General features: G+C 40.8%; 1 protein-coding gene across 2 annotated transcripts in view; it reads left to right on the top strand.

Annotated features, from left to right (window-relative positions):
* MARCHF6 (membrane associated ring-CH-type finger 6) overlaps nt 1-17,496 on the top strand; it is a 77,102-nt gene that overhangs the window by 43,565 nt on the left and 16,041 nt on the right. Inside the window, exons 12-22 of one of the 2 annotated variants that reach the window (XM_043601039.1) lie at nt 130-210; nt 439-507; nt 587-661; nt 1,963-2,097; nt 4,060-4,179; nt 4,967-5,067; nt 7,551-7,688; nt 8,289-8,493; nt 11,498-11,567; nt 14,477-14,658; nt 16,322-16,456. In XM_043601039.1, the coding sequence (XP_043456974.1) occupies nt 130-210; nt 439-507; nt 587-661; nt 1,963-2,097; nt 4,060-4,179; nt 4,967-5,067; nt 7,551-7,688; nt 8,289-8,493; nt 11,498-11,567; nt 14,477-14,658; nt 16,322-16,456 (1,311 nt within the window). Of the gene's footprint in view, nt 1-129; nt 211-438; nt 508-586; nt 662-1,962; nt 2,098-4,059; nt 4,180-4,966; nt 5,068-7,550; nt 7,689-8,288; nt 8,494-11,497; nt 11,568-14,461; nt 14,659-16,321; nt 16,457-17,496 lie in introns of both variants that reach the window. The other variant, XM_043601033.1, reaches the window with a different exon arrangement.

The following is a 17,496-nucleotide window of genomic DNA, read 5'->3' as shown; positions in this document are numbered from 1 at the left end:
CAGAGATGTCATTCAAAGGGGATTTTATAGTTGTTTTACAGCTTTTAGTCTGCTTGGATTGTTCGTACATTATTAAACTGGGATGTAGACCGTATGGTAAAATTAAATTCTATTTATTTTTATTTCCAGGTACAAGCATCTCATTTTGAAGGTCTAATCACAACCATAGTTGGGTATATACTTTTAGCAATAACACTGATAATTTGTCATGTATCCTTTAATTAACTAACGTGGGTATTCAGTGATGTTATTCATACAAAAGAGTTGTTCCTGTTAATGACAAAACTGATTCTTTTCTCTTGTCCTTTCAGTAAAAGCTGTAGATATATGTAGTGAGGATGAGGACAGATAAAGTATGAAATAAATTGTCAAATAATATTAAGTGTTGCCTAAATAAGTATCTGTTATGCTCAGATTTTCCTTGACTAGATGCTGCAGGGCTTGGCAACTCTTGTTAAATTTCATAGGTCTCGTCGCTTGCTGGGAGTCTGCTATATCGTTGTTAAGGTAATTCCTGTTATAAGTTAAAACCGGAAGTGGCTTCTCCCCATTTGGATGATACTGATGATCTTTGTTTTTACCACAGGTCTCTTTGCTAGTGGTGGTAGAAATTGGAGTGTTCCCTCTCATTTGTGGCTGGTGGCTGGATATCTGTTCCCTGGTGAGTTTGTTATGCATTATCCTATGACCTAATAATTTAAAAGCTTCAACAAAGGAGGTCTTTAAAATGAATTCCTTTTGAAGGAAACTCAATAGGATAGTAATTTGCTTATTTTTTCTGAGAATGAATCATTGTGGAGTCTTAATGTTACTAGTATTTGTTGAGTACATGATTTTATTTGAGGCTTTGTGCAGATTTTTGATGTCCGAGTATTTTGACTGGAACCTTTCTGATAACCAGTGGGGAAGTTTTGTACCCATTTTACTCTTCTAAATTTTGCAGTAATGCCGAGACGTTACATACATAAAGAGAACAATTTAATAAGACTGTCTTTGTTTAATAAATTCAACTTTAATCATTTCTTTTAACTAAGATGCTTAGTCTTGATTATAATTAAAAAAAATTGTTTTTAATGTTTATTTACTTTTGAGAGAGAGAGAGAGAGCGCGTACATGCGAGCAGGGGAGGGGCAGAGAGAGAGGGAGACACAGAATCCAAAGCAGACTCCAGGCTCTGAGCTGTCAGCACAGAGCCCGATGCAGAGCTCGAACTCATGAACTGTGAGATCATGATCTGAGCTGAAGTCGGAGGCTTAACTGACTGAGCCACCCAGGTGTTCCTTGATTATAATTTTTAAGGCTGCCAGTGATAACCACGTTTTGACTTTTCAGAAATATTTTGTGTGTAGAAAAGCACCCATACCTTACTATTAAAACTTGTCATGAATGCAGACCTGTAACCAAGGAAAGAAGGTATCATTAACCAAAAATGTGTCTTTCACAGTAGCAGCATTAGTAAAGTTTATTTGTTTTTTTTGTTGTTGTTTTTTTGTTTTTTTTTTTGTGAGAGACAGAGACAGTATGAGTGGGGGAGGGACAGAGAGAGAGAGGGAGAGCAAGAATCCCAAGCAGCCTCCGCACTGTCAGTGCAGAGCTCGACACAGGGTTTGAACCTATAAAACCACAAGGTCATGACCTGAGCTGAAACCAAGAGTCGGACGCTCAACTGACTTACTGAGCCACCCAGGCGCCCCGCATTAGTGAAATTCTTATTCGCCCATTGGTTTATCAGTCTTCCTTCTAATATTGAAAACTTTCAAGGGTCATTATCTATCTTTGAAATAGTATCCTGTCTTATATCAGTTATATTTCTGTCATACCATGAAATGACATTTAAAGAGCTGTAGTCCTAGAACGTCATAACCCATACACGTAGTGATATATTCACTTTCTGGAAGATGGAGATGTTAATTTGGCAAATGTGAGTGGTACAGATCTCTCACTTGTTCTGCTTTGATTTAGGAAATGTTTGACGCTACCTTGAAAGATCGAGAACTGAGCTTTCAGTCAGCGCCAGGTACTACCATGTTTCTGCACTGGCTGGTGGGGATGGTGTACGTGTTCTACTTTGCCTCCTTCATTCTGTTGCTAAGAGAGGTAAGTTCTCAGGGAGACGCCAGCACTGTCCCTTTAAGGAAAGGACTTTGTTTTAACCACGTGTCCTAATTTTCTCAAGGATTTTAGTCTAAGAAGGAATAGCTGATAGAGGAATTTAGCTTTATGTCTTTAAACTGTTTTCAGTCATTTGTCTCAAAAATTGATAAATTTTAATATTTCTGCGTATAGTTAACGAGTTTGAAAGATGAGTAGATGGAGATTAAAACTACTTGTTTTACTTGGTGTCTTTTGTAGCCATCCTCTCCTACAAAGTCTTGAAATTTTATGTGATGTGAGTCTGACTTGGACTTCGTTCAAGAAAATATAGTGCTGGAAATACCCAGAGGTTTTGCAGGATCACAATGTAAAGTTTGTAATCAAGTACCTTAAATATGGAATCACAGTGAGGGTCGTTTATGACTGCAGTTCACTTGCGGATGAGTACCTTCACTAGTCCTGTTTTTAGAATACGGTCTTTCCCGATTTGAAGAGAGTGAAAGTAGGGTCCGTATTTGATTAGTATACGTCATGTGCAATCATTCTGGTGCGGTGGGCAGTATAAAAGTGAGTAATTTTGACAAGCGTACTTGCTGCTGTGCATTAGTCCCTCACATATTACCGCATAGTCCCTCTGCGCCAGACACGGTGCTGACTGCTGACGTAATAGTGAGAAACAGAGACACGATTCCCGCTCTTTCCGATTTTATATCCTGGGAAGGAAGAGAGGCATCTGACAAGTCCGCTTACAGCAGTGAGAGTGGTGATGGAGATGCACAGGGCCACCGGAGGAGGCCGACTGATCCAGTGTGAATGGCTTAATGCTATCCTGGCGTACATTGTGTTTTGGGAAATTGAGGCATTAAGGAGGGGGGCTGAGGTCAAAATGTTCTCCTGAATCATATAGTGTAAGTTCGGTAAATTCTACTTGCAAATAAAACTTGTATTCTTTTTTTGAAGCAAGTGATTGAGACTAACTTAATCTATTCAAAACTGTATATAGAACCTCTTAATTACACTGTTAAGTGATAAACTGTTTCACATTGAAATTTTTCATCTTCTCAGTGGGGTGGTTTTTGTGGTGCACAATCCTGGAATTGGGGTGTCAGATGAAACCTTAGAGGTCAGATACCCCCTCATTTGGAGGTTGGAGAAATAGAGTTTGGGCAGTTGAAATGCTTTACACATGGCAACTCCGTGCATTTGGACCACCTGAGACCACTACCTAGCCTCGCCCATTGCCCCACCACGGTGCCACAGCCTCTTGGGTTGATGATTTCCACTGAGAAACGGAAAAAGGATGTAGACAGTAAAATGAAAATGCTGAGAGTTTCTAGCGCCTCTCGGGAGTGTGAGGCTGAAATCAGATCTTGTATTAAAACATTTATAAATTGCAACATAATTCTTTCACTGGATGACACAATATAGTGACAGTTCTTTATTTTTCTATTTTTATTTATTTTAATGTTTTTAATTTATTTTTGAGAGCGAGAGAGTGAGCGAGTGAGCAGGGGAGGTGCAGAGAGGGAGGGGACAGAGGATCCCAAGTGGGCTGCACGCCGACAGCAGAGAGCCCGGTGCAGGGCTCGAACTCACGAACTGTGAGATCATGACCCGAGCTGAAGTTGGGTTCTCAACTGACTGAGCCACCCAGGTGCTCCTATAGTGACAGTGTTTGAAAACAACAACCAACAACAAAAAACAACTTTTTATTTTTGGAGATTTAGGTTTCTTGACAAATTCTACATATTTTTTTTTCATTGAATGATTAAATGGACATCCAGCAAAATAGTTTATTTCATATAGATTCTGATTTAGGAACTTCTCTTCATAGGAAAGCCATGTGAATTTTCTGGGACCCATTTTATTAAGTTTTAAAAGCTTGCTTTTCTGTTGATATTTTAGCTCATTTACAGAGTCTGAAGACATTGGTGAGTATTCATAGCATTTAAAATATATTTGCAGGTACTTCGACCTGGTGTCTTATGGTTTCTAAGGAATTTGAATGATCCAGATTTTAATCCAGTACAAGAAATGATCCATTTGCCCATTTATAGGCATCTCCGAAGATTTATTTTGTCAGTGGTAAGCATACCTTTTTATTGTTTTTTGAGTAAAGTGTGCTACCCTTTTGTATTGTTTTGTGGGGTTTTTTTGGCGGCGGGGGGTGCAGTCAGGGGTTGGTAGAGTAGATACGTTGAGTTATTTATGTTTAAGTTGGTGGAAGTTATTTTTCAAATAGCTATTCTATTGGTTGTTTTGATAAAGTAATTAAAATGTTTACTAAAAACAACATTCCCTAGTTCTTTGGTAGTATAACTGGTTGCCAAATTATGGCTTTTGAATTACACTTCATTTGCATTGGAGCAATGGAGATTCATTAATAGTTTTTAAATTCAAAAAACTCTAAACAGAAGTATCTTGAAGTTTCTTTCCCACCTGGAAGAAGAAATTACCTAGTTAAAGCTAAGGTTTTTTTCAATAAAATTTACAAAGCAATATGGTGCCTTCCGGAAACTTTTGTAGCCATTAATATGGGTCACATCTTATATGTGGTTTATTAAGTTGCAGATGATTCTGATCGTTCATTGTAAGTTTCTGACCCTCTCTTCACATACCGTGCAGTGATTATCCTTTGTGGCTCCTCCTTGAGCCTTTGTGTCCTAGAGAGAGAGAGAGAGAGGAGCACCCTTCCCAGGAATGCATTCTTTCCACAAAGTGACCCAAGTATATAGTCTGTGGAGTGAGAACACTCTGGGCCGTGGGTGGGTATAGACACTTGGATTGCATCCTGGCTGGGTATGTTCAGAAGTCTGTTTGTCTCTCACAGGAATGGTTAACAGTGGTGTTCTGCCTTTTTTCTTAACTGCAGATTGTCTTTGGCTCCATTGTTCTCCTGATGCTTTGGCTTCCTATACGTATAATTAAGAGTCTGCTGCCTAATTTTCTTCCATATAATGTCATGCTCTATAGGTGAGTTTTTGAAATTTAGAAGCTTTACTAGTTTAGCTTTGTTGATAACCTAGAGTGTATACATTTAAAACATTCATTTCTTAACAGATACTGGAAATCATTTGATACTTGAGTTTTGCCATTTTAGATTGTATAAACATTAGTTTAGCAGTTGCATTTTCCAAAGAAAGACTTATTTTTATGCAAATCAAGTGTGCTTTTGTTCAGCATTGAAATGTTTACCATACTTAATGACACCATGTTAGCCACCATCATTTTTGTATGAAAAGCACATCATAAGGAATGTGTAGCCATAGTTATATGTTTAATTGTAGATTAAAATTAAGAAATAAGGCTTATGGATGGAAAATCTTTTTCATTTAAAAGCCTAAGTCACCTGGAAACTTAGTCTCTGCCACTCCCCCGCCCCCCCCCCCCCCCCCCCCCCATTCCTTTTTTCATTGACTTGCATCATCCTTTCAGTTACCTAAACAGAAGGCTGCTGGGAAATTGGATTTCTTTCTCAGACTTCTAATTAGTCTTTAAATATCGTTAAGTCTTATTTTTAAAGGTCTCTTATCTAATCCAACTTGATTTACCACTTCCTTAGTTTAGGCTTTCCTCTTGTTCTCCATTTATAGCCCATCCTTACTTAACACCCTGCCTCTTCCTCCGTAATCTACATCATAATATCCGGGTCATGTGCAAGGCTTGGCATAGTCTCATGTTGACTTTCCAGCATCCTGTCCCTGCATTGTCTGACTCGAATTCTGCCCTCCAACCATGCTCCCCTCCGCTCAGTCTCCCTAAAACACCTAGCTATTCCTTGTCTTCCTTTCTGTTTAGAATGACCTTCTTCCTCATGTTTAGCTGGAACCCTTTTTGTTATCTTTACTCAAAATCCAAATTAAGATTTGATTCTCTGAATTTTTCCCTAACTAGAGTAAATCCTCATTCCCTCCTTGTGAATTTGGGTCTGGTTATAGTGAGAACCAGGAAGCTTAGGCTTTGGCTATATATATTGTTAGGATAGCTCCATTTTGGTAGTCGGTTACACTTAGACGTTTAGCAGTTTTGGGCCTGTATAGCAGTATTTAGTCCATTCTTCCATTCAAAACAAAACAAAACAAGGGCCTATTATATGTCCGGTCCTTTTCTGTGCACTAGGCATGTAACAGTGAGCCAAACAGAATCAAGACAATTCTCTGCTCTTGTGGAGCTTGCATTTCAGTGAGGGGGAGACACCCCTCAAAATAGAATATGTGTATCTGGGGTCATCAGTACTAGGGGCTTGGAAGATGAAGCAGAGAAAGGGGATAGAGAGAGTGGCCAAGATGGGGTTTAATTTAGAAGTGACTGATGAGGATCTGAAGAGGTGACAGCTCAGGAAAGCCCTGTCGGAGCTGCTGAGGGATGAGCCATATGGGTTCCTGAAGGTAGAGTGTCCTTGCAGGGGGTGGGCAAGTGCGGTGACATTGGGGTCCGTTCGAGGAGCAGCAGGGAGGCCAGTCTGGCTGGGGTGGAAGAAGGAAAGCATGGTGGTTGGCTGTGAGGTCAGAGAAGTCATGCAAAACCAGATCCTACAGAGTCTCGTAAGCCACTGGAAGCATTTTGGGTTCAACTTGAGCGATTTGGGGAGTTCTTGAAAGGTTTGACCAGAAGAGTGATCTGATACAGGTTAGTTAAGAAGCGTCACCGTGGCTGCTGTGATGAGAAGAGACTGGGTCAGGTGGCCAGGACAGAAGTGGGAAGCCGGCTGGGAGGATGGCGCAGGGACCTTGGTGCTGAGGTGAAGGAAGTAGCAGTGGAGGTAATGAGAGGTGGTGAGATTTAGGGCATTGCTAGGATCCATCAGCAGGACTCCGGCTGTTTGAGTTGGAGTGAAATAAAGGCAGTCAATGACCTGAGCACCTGGAAGGATGGAGTTGCCATTTCCTGGGATGAGGAAGGCTGTGGAGGAGCAGGATTAGAAGGGAAGAGTGGGAATTTGGTCATGGTCAACTGAAGACGTCTCATGTCTGTAGGAGACGTTGAGGTTGCACTTTGGATACAAAGTTAGGAGTTAGGGAAGACGTCTGAGTGGTACATAGAAATTTACTGCAACGTAGAAATTTAAGCCACACGAGTGTGCATTCATCCAGAGAGCATGCACACATGAGAGAGGACAGAGCCTGGGGCTCCCTCCGTTGTCTTCGGCTCCCTGAGCTAACAGATCTAGAAGGGCGTCCAGTGAGAAAGCGTTTTGAGGACCAAGGAGTAACCAGTTGTGTAATACGCCATACAGCCAGTGAGGTGGGACCCAGACCTGACCATCACATTTAACACAGAGGTCACTGGCAACCCTCGTCGGGACTGGTTTTGGAGGATTCAAGGGAGAATGGGGGAGAGGTGATAGAGACAGCGTCAAGGAGTTTTGCTGTCGTCCCATCAGATGTTTAGTACGATACAGTTATGATGGAAAATAGAGTCGCGCTGTAAATCACAGCTGTTTGTCATTGTCCTAGTGATGCTCCAGTGAGTGAACTGTCCCTTGAGCTGCTCCTGCTTCAGGTGGTCTTGCCGGCGTTACTTGAACAGGGACACACGCGGCAGTGGCTGAAGGGGCTCGTGCGAGCGTGGACTGTAACTGCTGGGTACTTGCTGTAAGTAGGCACTTGATGACCTTTCTGACAGAGTACATTCTGTGCCCCACTCAGGAGATCGGAGTTTGAAGAAGAGACCATTTGGTGATATCTGCAGGTACATAGGATACTTATTTTGTTCAATTCTTCGTCTTGCTTATTTTTCTCATTACTGTACATCCTTTTATAGAGAACATACGCACATTTTTACCCTCTTGAAGTTGAATCTTTGTGATTTAAATGTTTTTCCAGAGAATGTGTGGCATTCTGCTGATTCCTTATTGCGAAGTACGCACTGGCTTGTATCGGATTGAGCAGGTGTCCCCTGCAGCCTCCGCCATCTCATTTTTGCCGCCACGGATGCGCGTTGAGTTCCCTGCCACAATAGGCACAGGCGCTGGACTGAATTTTCAGGGTGTTTTGGACATGAATAGTAAATTTGGAAAAGTTTAATTTAAAGCAGGAACCAGCATTTAGGCCAGAATGAGGGGATTAATAGTGCTGTGTATGGATTCTGCTTGTACGTTTTCTACCTTAAGGAATAATAAGAAAGTATGTCTCCTGTCTGCTGTTTTATTCTGATCTGAAGAGAGAATTTTTATTGATGTAATTTTTACACAGGGATCTGCATTCCTATTTATTGGGAGACCAGGAAGAAAACGAGAACAGTGCAAACCAACAAGTTAACAATAATCAGCACGCTCGAAACAACAATGCTATTCCCGTGGTGGGGGAAGGCCTGCATGCAGCCCACCAAGCCATACTGCAGCAGGGGGGGCCTGTTGGCTTTCAGCCTTATCGCCGGCCTTTAAATTTTCCACTCAGGGTAGGTACTAGAAGACTTAGACATGGGGCGCCTGGGTGGTTCAGTTGGTTAAGCATCTGACTTTGGCTCAGGTCATGATCTCGCAGCTCATGAGTTTGAGCCCCATGTCGGGCTCTGTGCCGACAGCTCAGTGCCTGGATCCTGCTTTGGATTCTGTGTCTCCCTCTTTGTCTCTCTGCCTCTCCCTCACTCACAGTCTCTCTCTCTCTCTGTCTCTCAAAAATAAAAAAACATAAAAAAAATTAAAAAAAGACTTCACCAGAAGTCAAGTGTTTTCCCAATTTCTATTGAGAAATTTGCTGCTGTGGCTGGTGCTAGGAGCAGGTAGTCCTCTGTATAGAACTATCTCGCAGTCTCCTGAAAAGAGCCCCCAGCTCTCTCGTTAGCAACGTGATATGTGTAAACCTAAGGTAAGTTGATCAGATCTCCTAAGTGGCTCACAGTGTTGGGACTCCCTATGCTGCTGCTCCCTCTGCTGTTTGAAAGGAGCAGTGTTAAAGACCCTGGTGAAAATAAGAAATTAACATTATTGATACATTTCAATTATGTGTCAGAGCTGAAATGGGCATTTTAATGTTTTCCCTATTTAATATTCTTCCTAATATGGCAAGATTGAGTAGTAATCTCATCTTTACATCTGTTGAAACTAAAGAGCAGATTGGTTAAGGAAGTGTCTTGTCCCAGCAAAACTTTCCCCCAGGCCCCACCAGAACTGTTCCTGACAAGGGTCGCAGTGGCTTTTGTTTCGTTAAATCCGATGGTCAGGTCTTGGTCCTCACCTCACTGGCTGGATAAGTAACATGTTGCACTTTTGGTCAGTCCTTACTCCACAAAACGCTTTTTCAGAAAGCATTCAGGAATCTTCAGGGAGGAGGTGATGCTTTTAAGTCTCTAAAGTTAGGCCAGCCAGAGAATAAAATTGGAAGTGGAAGGGCATGCCAGGCACATGCCAAAACACGAGGCAGGTTAGACATGGTTAAGTTTGGAACTGCAGGGAATTAAGTGGATCTAGAGGGTGGAGTGGTCAGGGGGTGCCTGGGTGGCTCAGTCTGTCTGAGTCTGTCTGACTCTTTTTTTTTTTTTTTAATTTTTGTTTTAATGTTTATTTTTTAATGTTTGTTTATTTTTGACAGAGAGAGAGAGTGGGGGAGGGGCGGAGAGAGAGGGAGACACAGAATCCAAAGCAGGCTCCAGGCTCTGAGCCGTCAGCACAGAGCCCAATGCGGGGCTCAAACTCACAGACCGTGAGATCATGACCTGAGCTGAAGTCGGATGCTCAACTGACTGAGCCACCCAGGTGCCCCTAAATGTCTGACTCTTGGTCTCTGCTCAGGTGTTGAGGGGTCATGAGTCCAGGCCCCGTGTTGGGCTCTGCACTGGGTATGAAGCCTACCTTAAAAAAAAAAGGAGTGGGGTGGGGGTGGGGCACCTGGGTAGCTCAGTTGGTTAAGCGTCTGAGCCTTCATTTCACCTCAGGTCACGATCTCAGGATTTGTGAGATCGATCCCCGTGTCGGGCTCTGCACTGATGGCATGGAGCCTGTTGGGGATTCTCTGTCTGTCTGTCTCTCTCAAAATAAGTCAATAAGCATTTAAAAAAACAGAGGGTGGGGTGTATGCAGGTGAGCGTGAGCGATGGGGGAGTCGTGAGAGATGAGGCTCTTAGGCAAAAGGTACTTTCCGGCCCAGATGAGAGACAGTCGGTAGGGGTTTCTCAGGCAACGAAGGCCGACAGGCTCCTCTTGGAGTGTTATGGTGGGTGCTTCTCCGTCTTCCCTCTAGAGCTCTCCCTTCTGGGCCTGGTGAGGGAGAAGGCCAGCAGCAGATGCTCCTCTTCTGCCCCCGGGGGCAGCCACTTTCCTCTCAGCCTGCTCGCTTCTCATGCGCACATGTCTGTCCAGGAGCCTCCGCTACACGTGACAGTTCACATTGAAACTTAATTAAGAGTAAATACAACTCGTGCGGATGTGGTGTGATGGATGTGTTAATTACTTCACTGGTAGGAATCCCTTTACAATGTGTACGTACAGCGAGTCACGTTGTACACTTTAAATACATCACGGTTTTGTCGGTGAGGGGAAAGTACATTTCTAGTAACAGCACACGCAGAGTAAAGACAGTGTGGCCGTCACCACCCGGTGACCCCACGATGCGTGTGCTCGGCCACTTGTGCCAGCGCAGGTTCCGTCATCGGTCACAGAGAGGTCTAATTAGGCAGCGCTGTTAGAGAGGAAGCTTTCCTTTTCACGAAAACTTGTTTTTTGAGAATGTGATTACAAAGTGAGTGTTGGGGCACCTGGGTGGCTCAGTCGGTTGCGTGTTCCGCTCTTTAGCTCAGCTCAGGTCATAATCTCGAGGTTTGGGAGGTTGAGCCCTGAGTCAGGCTGTGTGCTCACTGACTGTGTGGGGCCTGTTGGGGAGCCTCTCTCCCTCTGACCTTGTTGTCCTGCACATAGGGGCACTCTTTTTCTGTGTCTTTCTCAAAATAAGTAAACTTTTAAAAATGAGCGTGCACACACAAGTGGGGGAGGGACGGAGAGAGGGAGGCACAGAATCTGAAACAGACTCCGGGCTCTGAGCTGTCGGCACAGAGCGCAACACAGGGCTCGAACCCACAGACCGCAAGATCATGACCTGAGCCAAAGTTGGACACCTAACCGACTGAGCCACCTAGGAGCCCCTAAGTAAACTTTTAAAAGAAATTGTATGTTTTTAGTTTTAATTTGGAAACATGTAAGCTGATTGTGTTTTACTTTATGCTGATTACAAAATATACATCCTTGTTACTTGCTGATGTATCTGATTGTCTGAAAATAGATAGTTTTAGCTGAAATTAGAGGTAAATTTACCTAAAATAAAAATCTTTTTAAGTGAAATGGAAGGAAACCTGGGAATAAAAGCCGTTTCTTCTTACTGGGAGGATTATGCTGACACATTGAGGGGTGTCCTAAAATATGTTGAGCACATTTGAATCCCTTAATGTCCTCTTATGTTTTGCCTTGCAGATATTTTTGTTGATTGTCTTCATGTGTATAACCTTACTGATTGCCAGCCTCATCTGCCTTACTTTACCAGGTATGAGCTAATGACGTGAAAAGATGCTTTGTATCTTCCATCAAGTATAAACCTGAAATAGTTTGCCCCTTATTTTTGATTGAATGTGGGCTATTGATCTCTTTAGGACTCTCCATCTCCTTGGAGTCATTTGTCTTAGAACAGAGGGGGACAAAATCGAGGTATAACTTCTGATTCATTTTTAGAAGTAAATTACATATGGTCACTCAGTTTTCTTGGATGTAGTCTTTAAAAAATCACCTGTGTGGCTTAGGTCATTTTTTTCAAGTCAGTCTTTTGACGTTGATCACGTTTGCCTTCACTGTATCTTTCCAGTCCGCTGTGTCTTGTTGCTAGACACTTTTATGAAGCCAGACCGGTTCCCTTTATTGTCTGGTGTCCACAAATACTAATCTTTAAATTTCAGGGGCGCCTGGGTGGCGCAGTCTGTTAAGCGTCCGACTTCAGCCAGGTCACGATCTCGCGGTCCGTGAGTTCGAGCCCCGCGTCGGGCTCTGGGCTGATGGCTCAGAGCCTGGAGCCTGTTTCCGATTCTGTGTCTCCTTCTCTCTCTGCCCCTCCCCCGTTCATGCTCTGTCTCTCTCTGTCCCAAAAATAAATAAACGTTGAAAAAAATAAAAAAAATAAAAAAAATAAAAATAAAATAAATTTCAGCTAAACAGCATTTCTTCATCTGACAAGTGAGATGCTGTGGATGAATATAGTAGTTCGTCATGCTCTGCAAAGGTCAGGAGTAAATGGGAGTTGAGCCCAGAGCCAGTGACAGAGTCTCAGGAACAGCTTGCTGCCCCCACCTTCCCAGTTACTGTGTATAGCAAGCCAGAAAATCCTGATTCTTACTGATCTATGTTAGCCACTTAAGTAATCATTAAGTGGAAGATACTTTTCATTCTTACAAGTACATAAATGTGTATTGACTTAGTATCTCAAGTATAGCACTGCTCCTATAATGTTCTAAATCTGATTTGTATTGAATACTTGAGTTTCTCCATGAGGGCTAAGGTCAAGGAACAAGTAGGAAATTTAGTGTTGAGTGAGGTTTTTAAAAATAATGAGAATATTCTCTAATCTGTAGGAATTGTGATTTAACTTAAAATGGTAAAAATAAAGGTGGTTTGTTTTTTTTTTTTAACTGCTTCTGAATAATAAACTTTGACCTTTAGAACTATGCTCGTAGGAAGCTCACTACTCCTCATATCACAGCTCTCAACAAAGTTTGATTAACGGCTGGGTGCAACATAGTAAATACATTGCTGAGAAAAGTTGGGTTTTGAACTTTGGACAGTTTTACATTTGTGGTTTTAATGTTCTATTTTCATGTCTTTATCAGAAATACTGAAAAGTTGAAGGAAACCTAGTTTTAGTATCCAAATTTGTTAGTAAAAGTACTTTAATTTCACTGAAGATTGTTAACTAAATATTCCCCTGTTAATCTAATCTCACTATGGGTTAGTTTTCTGTAGCTTCAGTTCAGCTGATGATAACTTAGTACAAACTAAAAATTTTAACCCCGTCCTTAAGTAGAAGTGTGTGAAGTATGGAATAGAAACTGGCCATCAGATTTTTAAAAACCACCCAACTATAAACAACCACAGCAACTACAAAAAACCTTGGGATAGCAATATATGTAAATATATGTGTGTGTATAAAATACTAAACATTTCTACAGAATTACCAGTAGTGATTTTTATATCTTTTTCAAATTAACATTCACATGTGTTTATTTCACATAACATTTATGTGTATTTGTCTTTAACAATAACTTATCTTCACATCCAAACCATTTTGTGAAGTTGCAGAGAAGTGTCGGTGCCAGCAGTGTGGCTTGTAAGACTTAGTCGCTGAGCTGCTTTAGTTCAGTTGGAGGCAGAGTGCTTCATTGGTCAAGAGCATGAGCTCTGTGGTTCATTGGTCAAGGCATGAGTTCAAATTCAGCCTCCACCCTCACGGGACCTTGGTTGGGCCAGGTTCTTAATCTTCAAAATGGAAATAGTGGCTGCTTAGGGGTTCTTAGGAGGATTGAGATAATATATGGAGAATGCTCAGCACAGCTACTAGCTCCTTTTAGGTATTTAAAAATAACAAATAACACGGTATTAACAAGAACTTGATCCATAGAAAAATACGCAAGACGTTTGGGCCTTGCTCTTCTTTCTAGCCTTATTGAAAAGTAACCAAGTGAAGAAAGTTACCATATGGAATGGTCTTGCCTGAGTTAGATTTTTATGGGTACCTTACAGAATTTCTTTGTATTAACTCTTTGTGTGAGGCAGTTATTTAGACACTTCTCAAATCTGTTTAAGTTAAGACACTTTTCAAATCTGTTTAATATTTGGATCTTTTTTCTAAGAGAATTAATATGTTCCTTGATTATTGTGCTTTAAAATGTTACTGTGCCCATTTCATATTAAAATAAGCTTAGTTTTCTGTCTTGATGGACAAACCAACCGAAAGAAAGTTAATCTGACTTACTTGTAATGTTCCTAAATGTTGAAGGTATTGACAGCATAAATAATAACTAAATTCCCCACTTTTGTGCTATTATGTGGTAATGATTTTATTTGGTGGTAAAAACAATGGAAACAACCTCCTCAGTCACTTTCATTCTGAAAGAGTAGGTAATCAACAGGGCCGGGCAGAGTAGATGTCACAGGAGAGCTTGTCCCCTGACCTCCTCCTGTGTTTTAGTTGTGTCTTAATCAAATAATTGCATTCTTTAGAGTGTGGGGGGGGGGGGCTTATTGTTACTTATTTTTAATGAAGACATTGACATATCAAAATGTGATGTCTTTTTACTTATCACTTAAAATGATTGAAATAATTGAAAATACTAACAGAAGGACATCAAGATTATAGTTCTCTTTACATAGATAGCCACATATCTCATTTATCAGCCTTTCTGTTTTCAGTATTTGCTGGCCGTTGGTTAATGTCATTTTGGACGGGGACTGCCAAAATTCATGAGCTCTACACAGCTGCTTGTGGTCTCTATGTTTGCTGGCTAACCATAAGGGCAGTGACGGTGCTGGTGGCCTGGATGCCACAGGGACGCAGAGTGATCTTCCAGAAGGTTAAAGAGTGGTCCCTCATGGTAGGTTTTTCTCCTACAGAACTGATCGGTGTATGATAGGAGTAGTGGATACATTTTTAGTCATTTATTTAAATATTTTCACTCTTGTTTCTTCATTATGTATACGGTGTCAAGAGTTGATTTATTTTTAATTAGAAGGGATATTCCTTTAAGACATTAGCTTTCTGATTCATTCTGAGAACCACAGTTGGATGAATTCAAGGGTCAAAAGAAAATCATATTATTACATGATCCAGTAGGGCCCTTAAGTAAGTAATGTAATTAGAAGTTATTTTGGAAATGTTAAGGTATAAGATACTCTTTAGAATTTAAAATCAGTCTAAGTAGACATTTTAAGATATTTTTTCTAAAATTTGATTTTTTGATCTATTTGAATATGTAAAAATCTTGACTTCAGGATTAAGTTTGTGTTTTTCATGTAAATGGTATTCCTTCAATTACACATTTCTATTGCTGATTCAAGAATGTCTTGGCTAATGTGAAAGTGTAGTAAGTAATGGAAATTATTACTCAGTAAGTACCTAATTGCACAGAGGTGGGGGAAAATGTCAGTGTAAGATGACCGTCCACGTGTGATGATTTATTGATTGATTGTGATGTTGGCTATGCTTGCTAAATAGGTTTAGGTCACTGCTTATGCCTCTTCATTTGTATAATCCTAGTTTTGTATCTGAATCTAGATTTTAATTTCACTAAAAGGTTAATATTAGTGTTGAAAGAAAAACTTGAGATATATTATATATTATGAATGGAGGGGCTTAATTGCTGTTTCATTTCACAAGATAATGAGACGCTTAAATATATTTAAAATACGGAAACCAGCTAATAACCAGTTTTCATTTGGTAATTTTCTATTTCTGTTTTCTATTATCGATATGCCATTTAAAAAAGCAAGTACTGCATTTTATATGACCCACGTCATGTTAGTCTCTTGTTGAAACAAATGTACTCACCGAGGCTACGTTAAGAGAAAGGGAGGTCATCAGACATCAGGGCCACTTTAAGCACTCATTTCTTTGTCAGGATTCTGTAGTGGTGCTTTCATAGTCTCTATTGTTTTCTCTGTGTTGACTTTATTTTCATTTTTTTGTTGCTTTGTCCAAATTCTAGAGCTGTGCTAACAGAGTAGCCATGTAGCTAATGGCTACTGTATTGGCAACACAGAGGACATTTTGGTTATCATAGTTCTGTTGGGCCACAGAGGATTCTAGAGGGAGCCAGTTTGATCAGCGGGTTTAATTACCTTCACTGGGGTTTCTACAGAGCCCTTCTCCTGTACCCGTCCACCTCCGGGGTTACAGGTCAGCCTGTGAGTTGGCTTCATTGGATTAGGAGCCTGGGATAATCAGTAGCTTTTCTTGGACAAATGAAAGCCTACTTCTGAGAATGAGTTTGAGAAAAACAGCACAGCCACCTGGTTAATATATGTAATAATGACTTCTGTAATTTATAAGCAGAAATGTATAATAATTTCATGCTTTTATTATAGCTTGAGCTTGATATACATATTCATTTAATGATATAATATGTATGTGAGGTGTTTAGGTAATGTATTTGTTACGTTAGGCATCAGGTTAAAGAAGAAAAATAAAGTTCCAAGTGGAATAGAGTTTAGCTAAAAGCCAGAAAGACTCTCTAGTGACATGGCCTCATTTGCTGGCAGATCATGAAGACTTTGATAGTCGCTGTGCTGCTGGCCGGGGTTGTCCCGCTCCTGCTGGGGCTCCTGTTTGAGCTGGTTATTGTCGCTCCCCTGCGGGTTCCCTTGGATCAGACTCCTCTTTTTTACCCATGGCAGGTAAGTGCATGACTTCTGCTCATGGTATTTCTTTATGGATTTGGAATCAGAAAAATTTGTGATTTTTTTTTTTAAAGTGATTTTAAGTAGTTTGTTTAGAAAGACTAATTTTTTCTATTCTGGGAACCCTTATAAAATTGATTAAATAGTACATTTTAATTAATTGCTTTCAAAATATACAGGTCATTTAACTCCTTTAAAAGGTCTTTATAGCTTAAAATGTCACTATTTAGGCTTCACCTGATCTTTAAAGGTACAGACTAACACGTGTTGGTTTTTTCACTTATTAGCTAAGATGAGATACCTTGCTTCTTCTAGGTTTGAGGCTTTAAGCAGTAACTTACATTTTTGAATACTCACAGCATGTTTTCTCACAAAGTCACAGGTTTATTAAAAAGAGCATTCTGAGGGAACCTATGTAGATCACAGCAAAGGTCTTAAAGCTATCGGGGAAGAAAAATACTACTTTTCTATAGTATTTAGAGCCTGAAATTAGCATCCTAGGCTTCAAGTTCTTAAGAGATCATAAGGGAAGAGCTAGGCATTGATTCAGTCATTCATAGGCTTTTCAGCCTTGTTTCTATTTCCTCTTAGTGTATGAGAGTAGATTTATTGGAAATGAAAATTATGCAGGATGTATTTCCCTTCCTCTACTTTCCAGATGGAGAGACTCCACAAACTTTACTTAACAGCAGATAACTTACTTTCGTGCTCTAATGTGTGCTAAAACCCTGTATTATATAACTCAGATGGAAATGAGTCCAATGCAGGAACTTCTTGTGGACCTTATGGGCCGATCGGCGAGACAGGTGCCAGGTGGGCCGCACTGTGATTGGGGCAGTACAGGCTGCTGTGGCCTCATGTAGGAGGTATTTATCCTGGCTTTAGGAGTTACGTATGATTTTCTGTAGGAGACAAGGTCTAGGACAACCTAGAAGAGAGTACAAAGGAGTGGCCAAGAAAGGAAGAAGTGTATTCAAGGAAAGAGGGATTGGGCAGACCACGTGGTGAAACAGAGCATATGTGTGGAGCTGTCTATA

This window comes from Prionailurus bengalensis, chromosome A1, assembly GCF_016509475.1.
Source record: "Prionailurus bengalensis isolate Pbe53 chromosome A1, Fcat_Pben_1.1_paternal_pri, whole genome shotgun sequence".
In the NCBI taxonomy this organism is placed as follows: Eukaryota; Metazoa; Chordata; class Mammalia; order Carnivora; family Felidae; genus Prionailurus; species Prionailurus bengalensis.
This window is presented reverse-complemented; position numbering and strand designations above follow the sequence as displayed.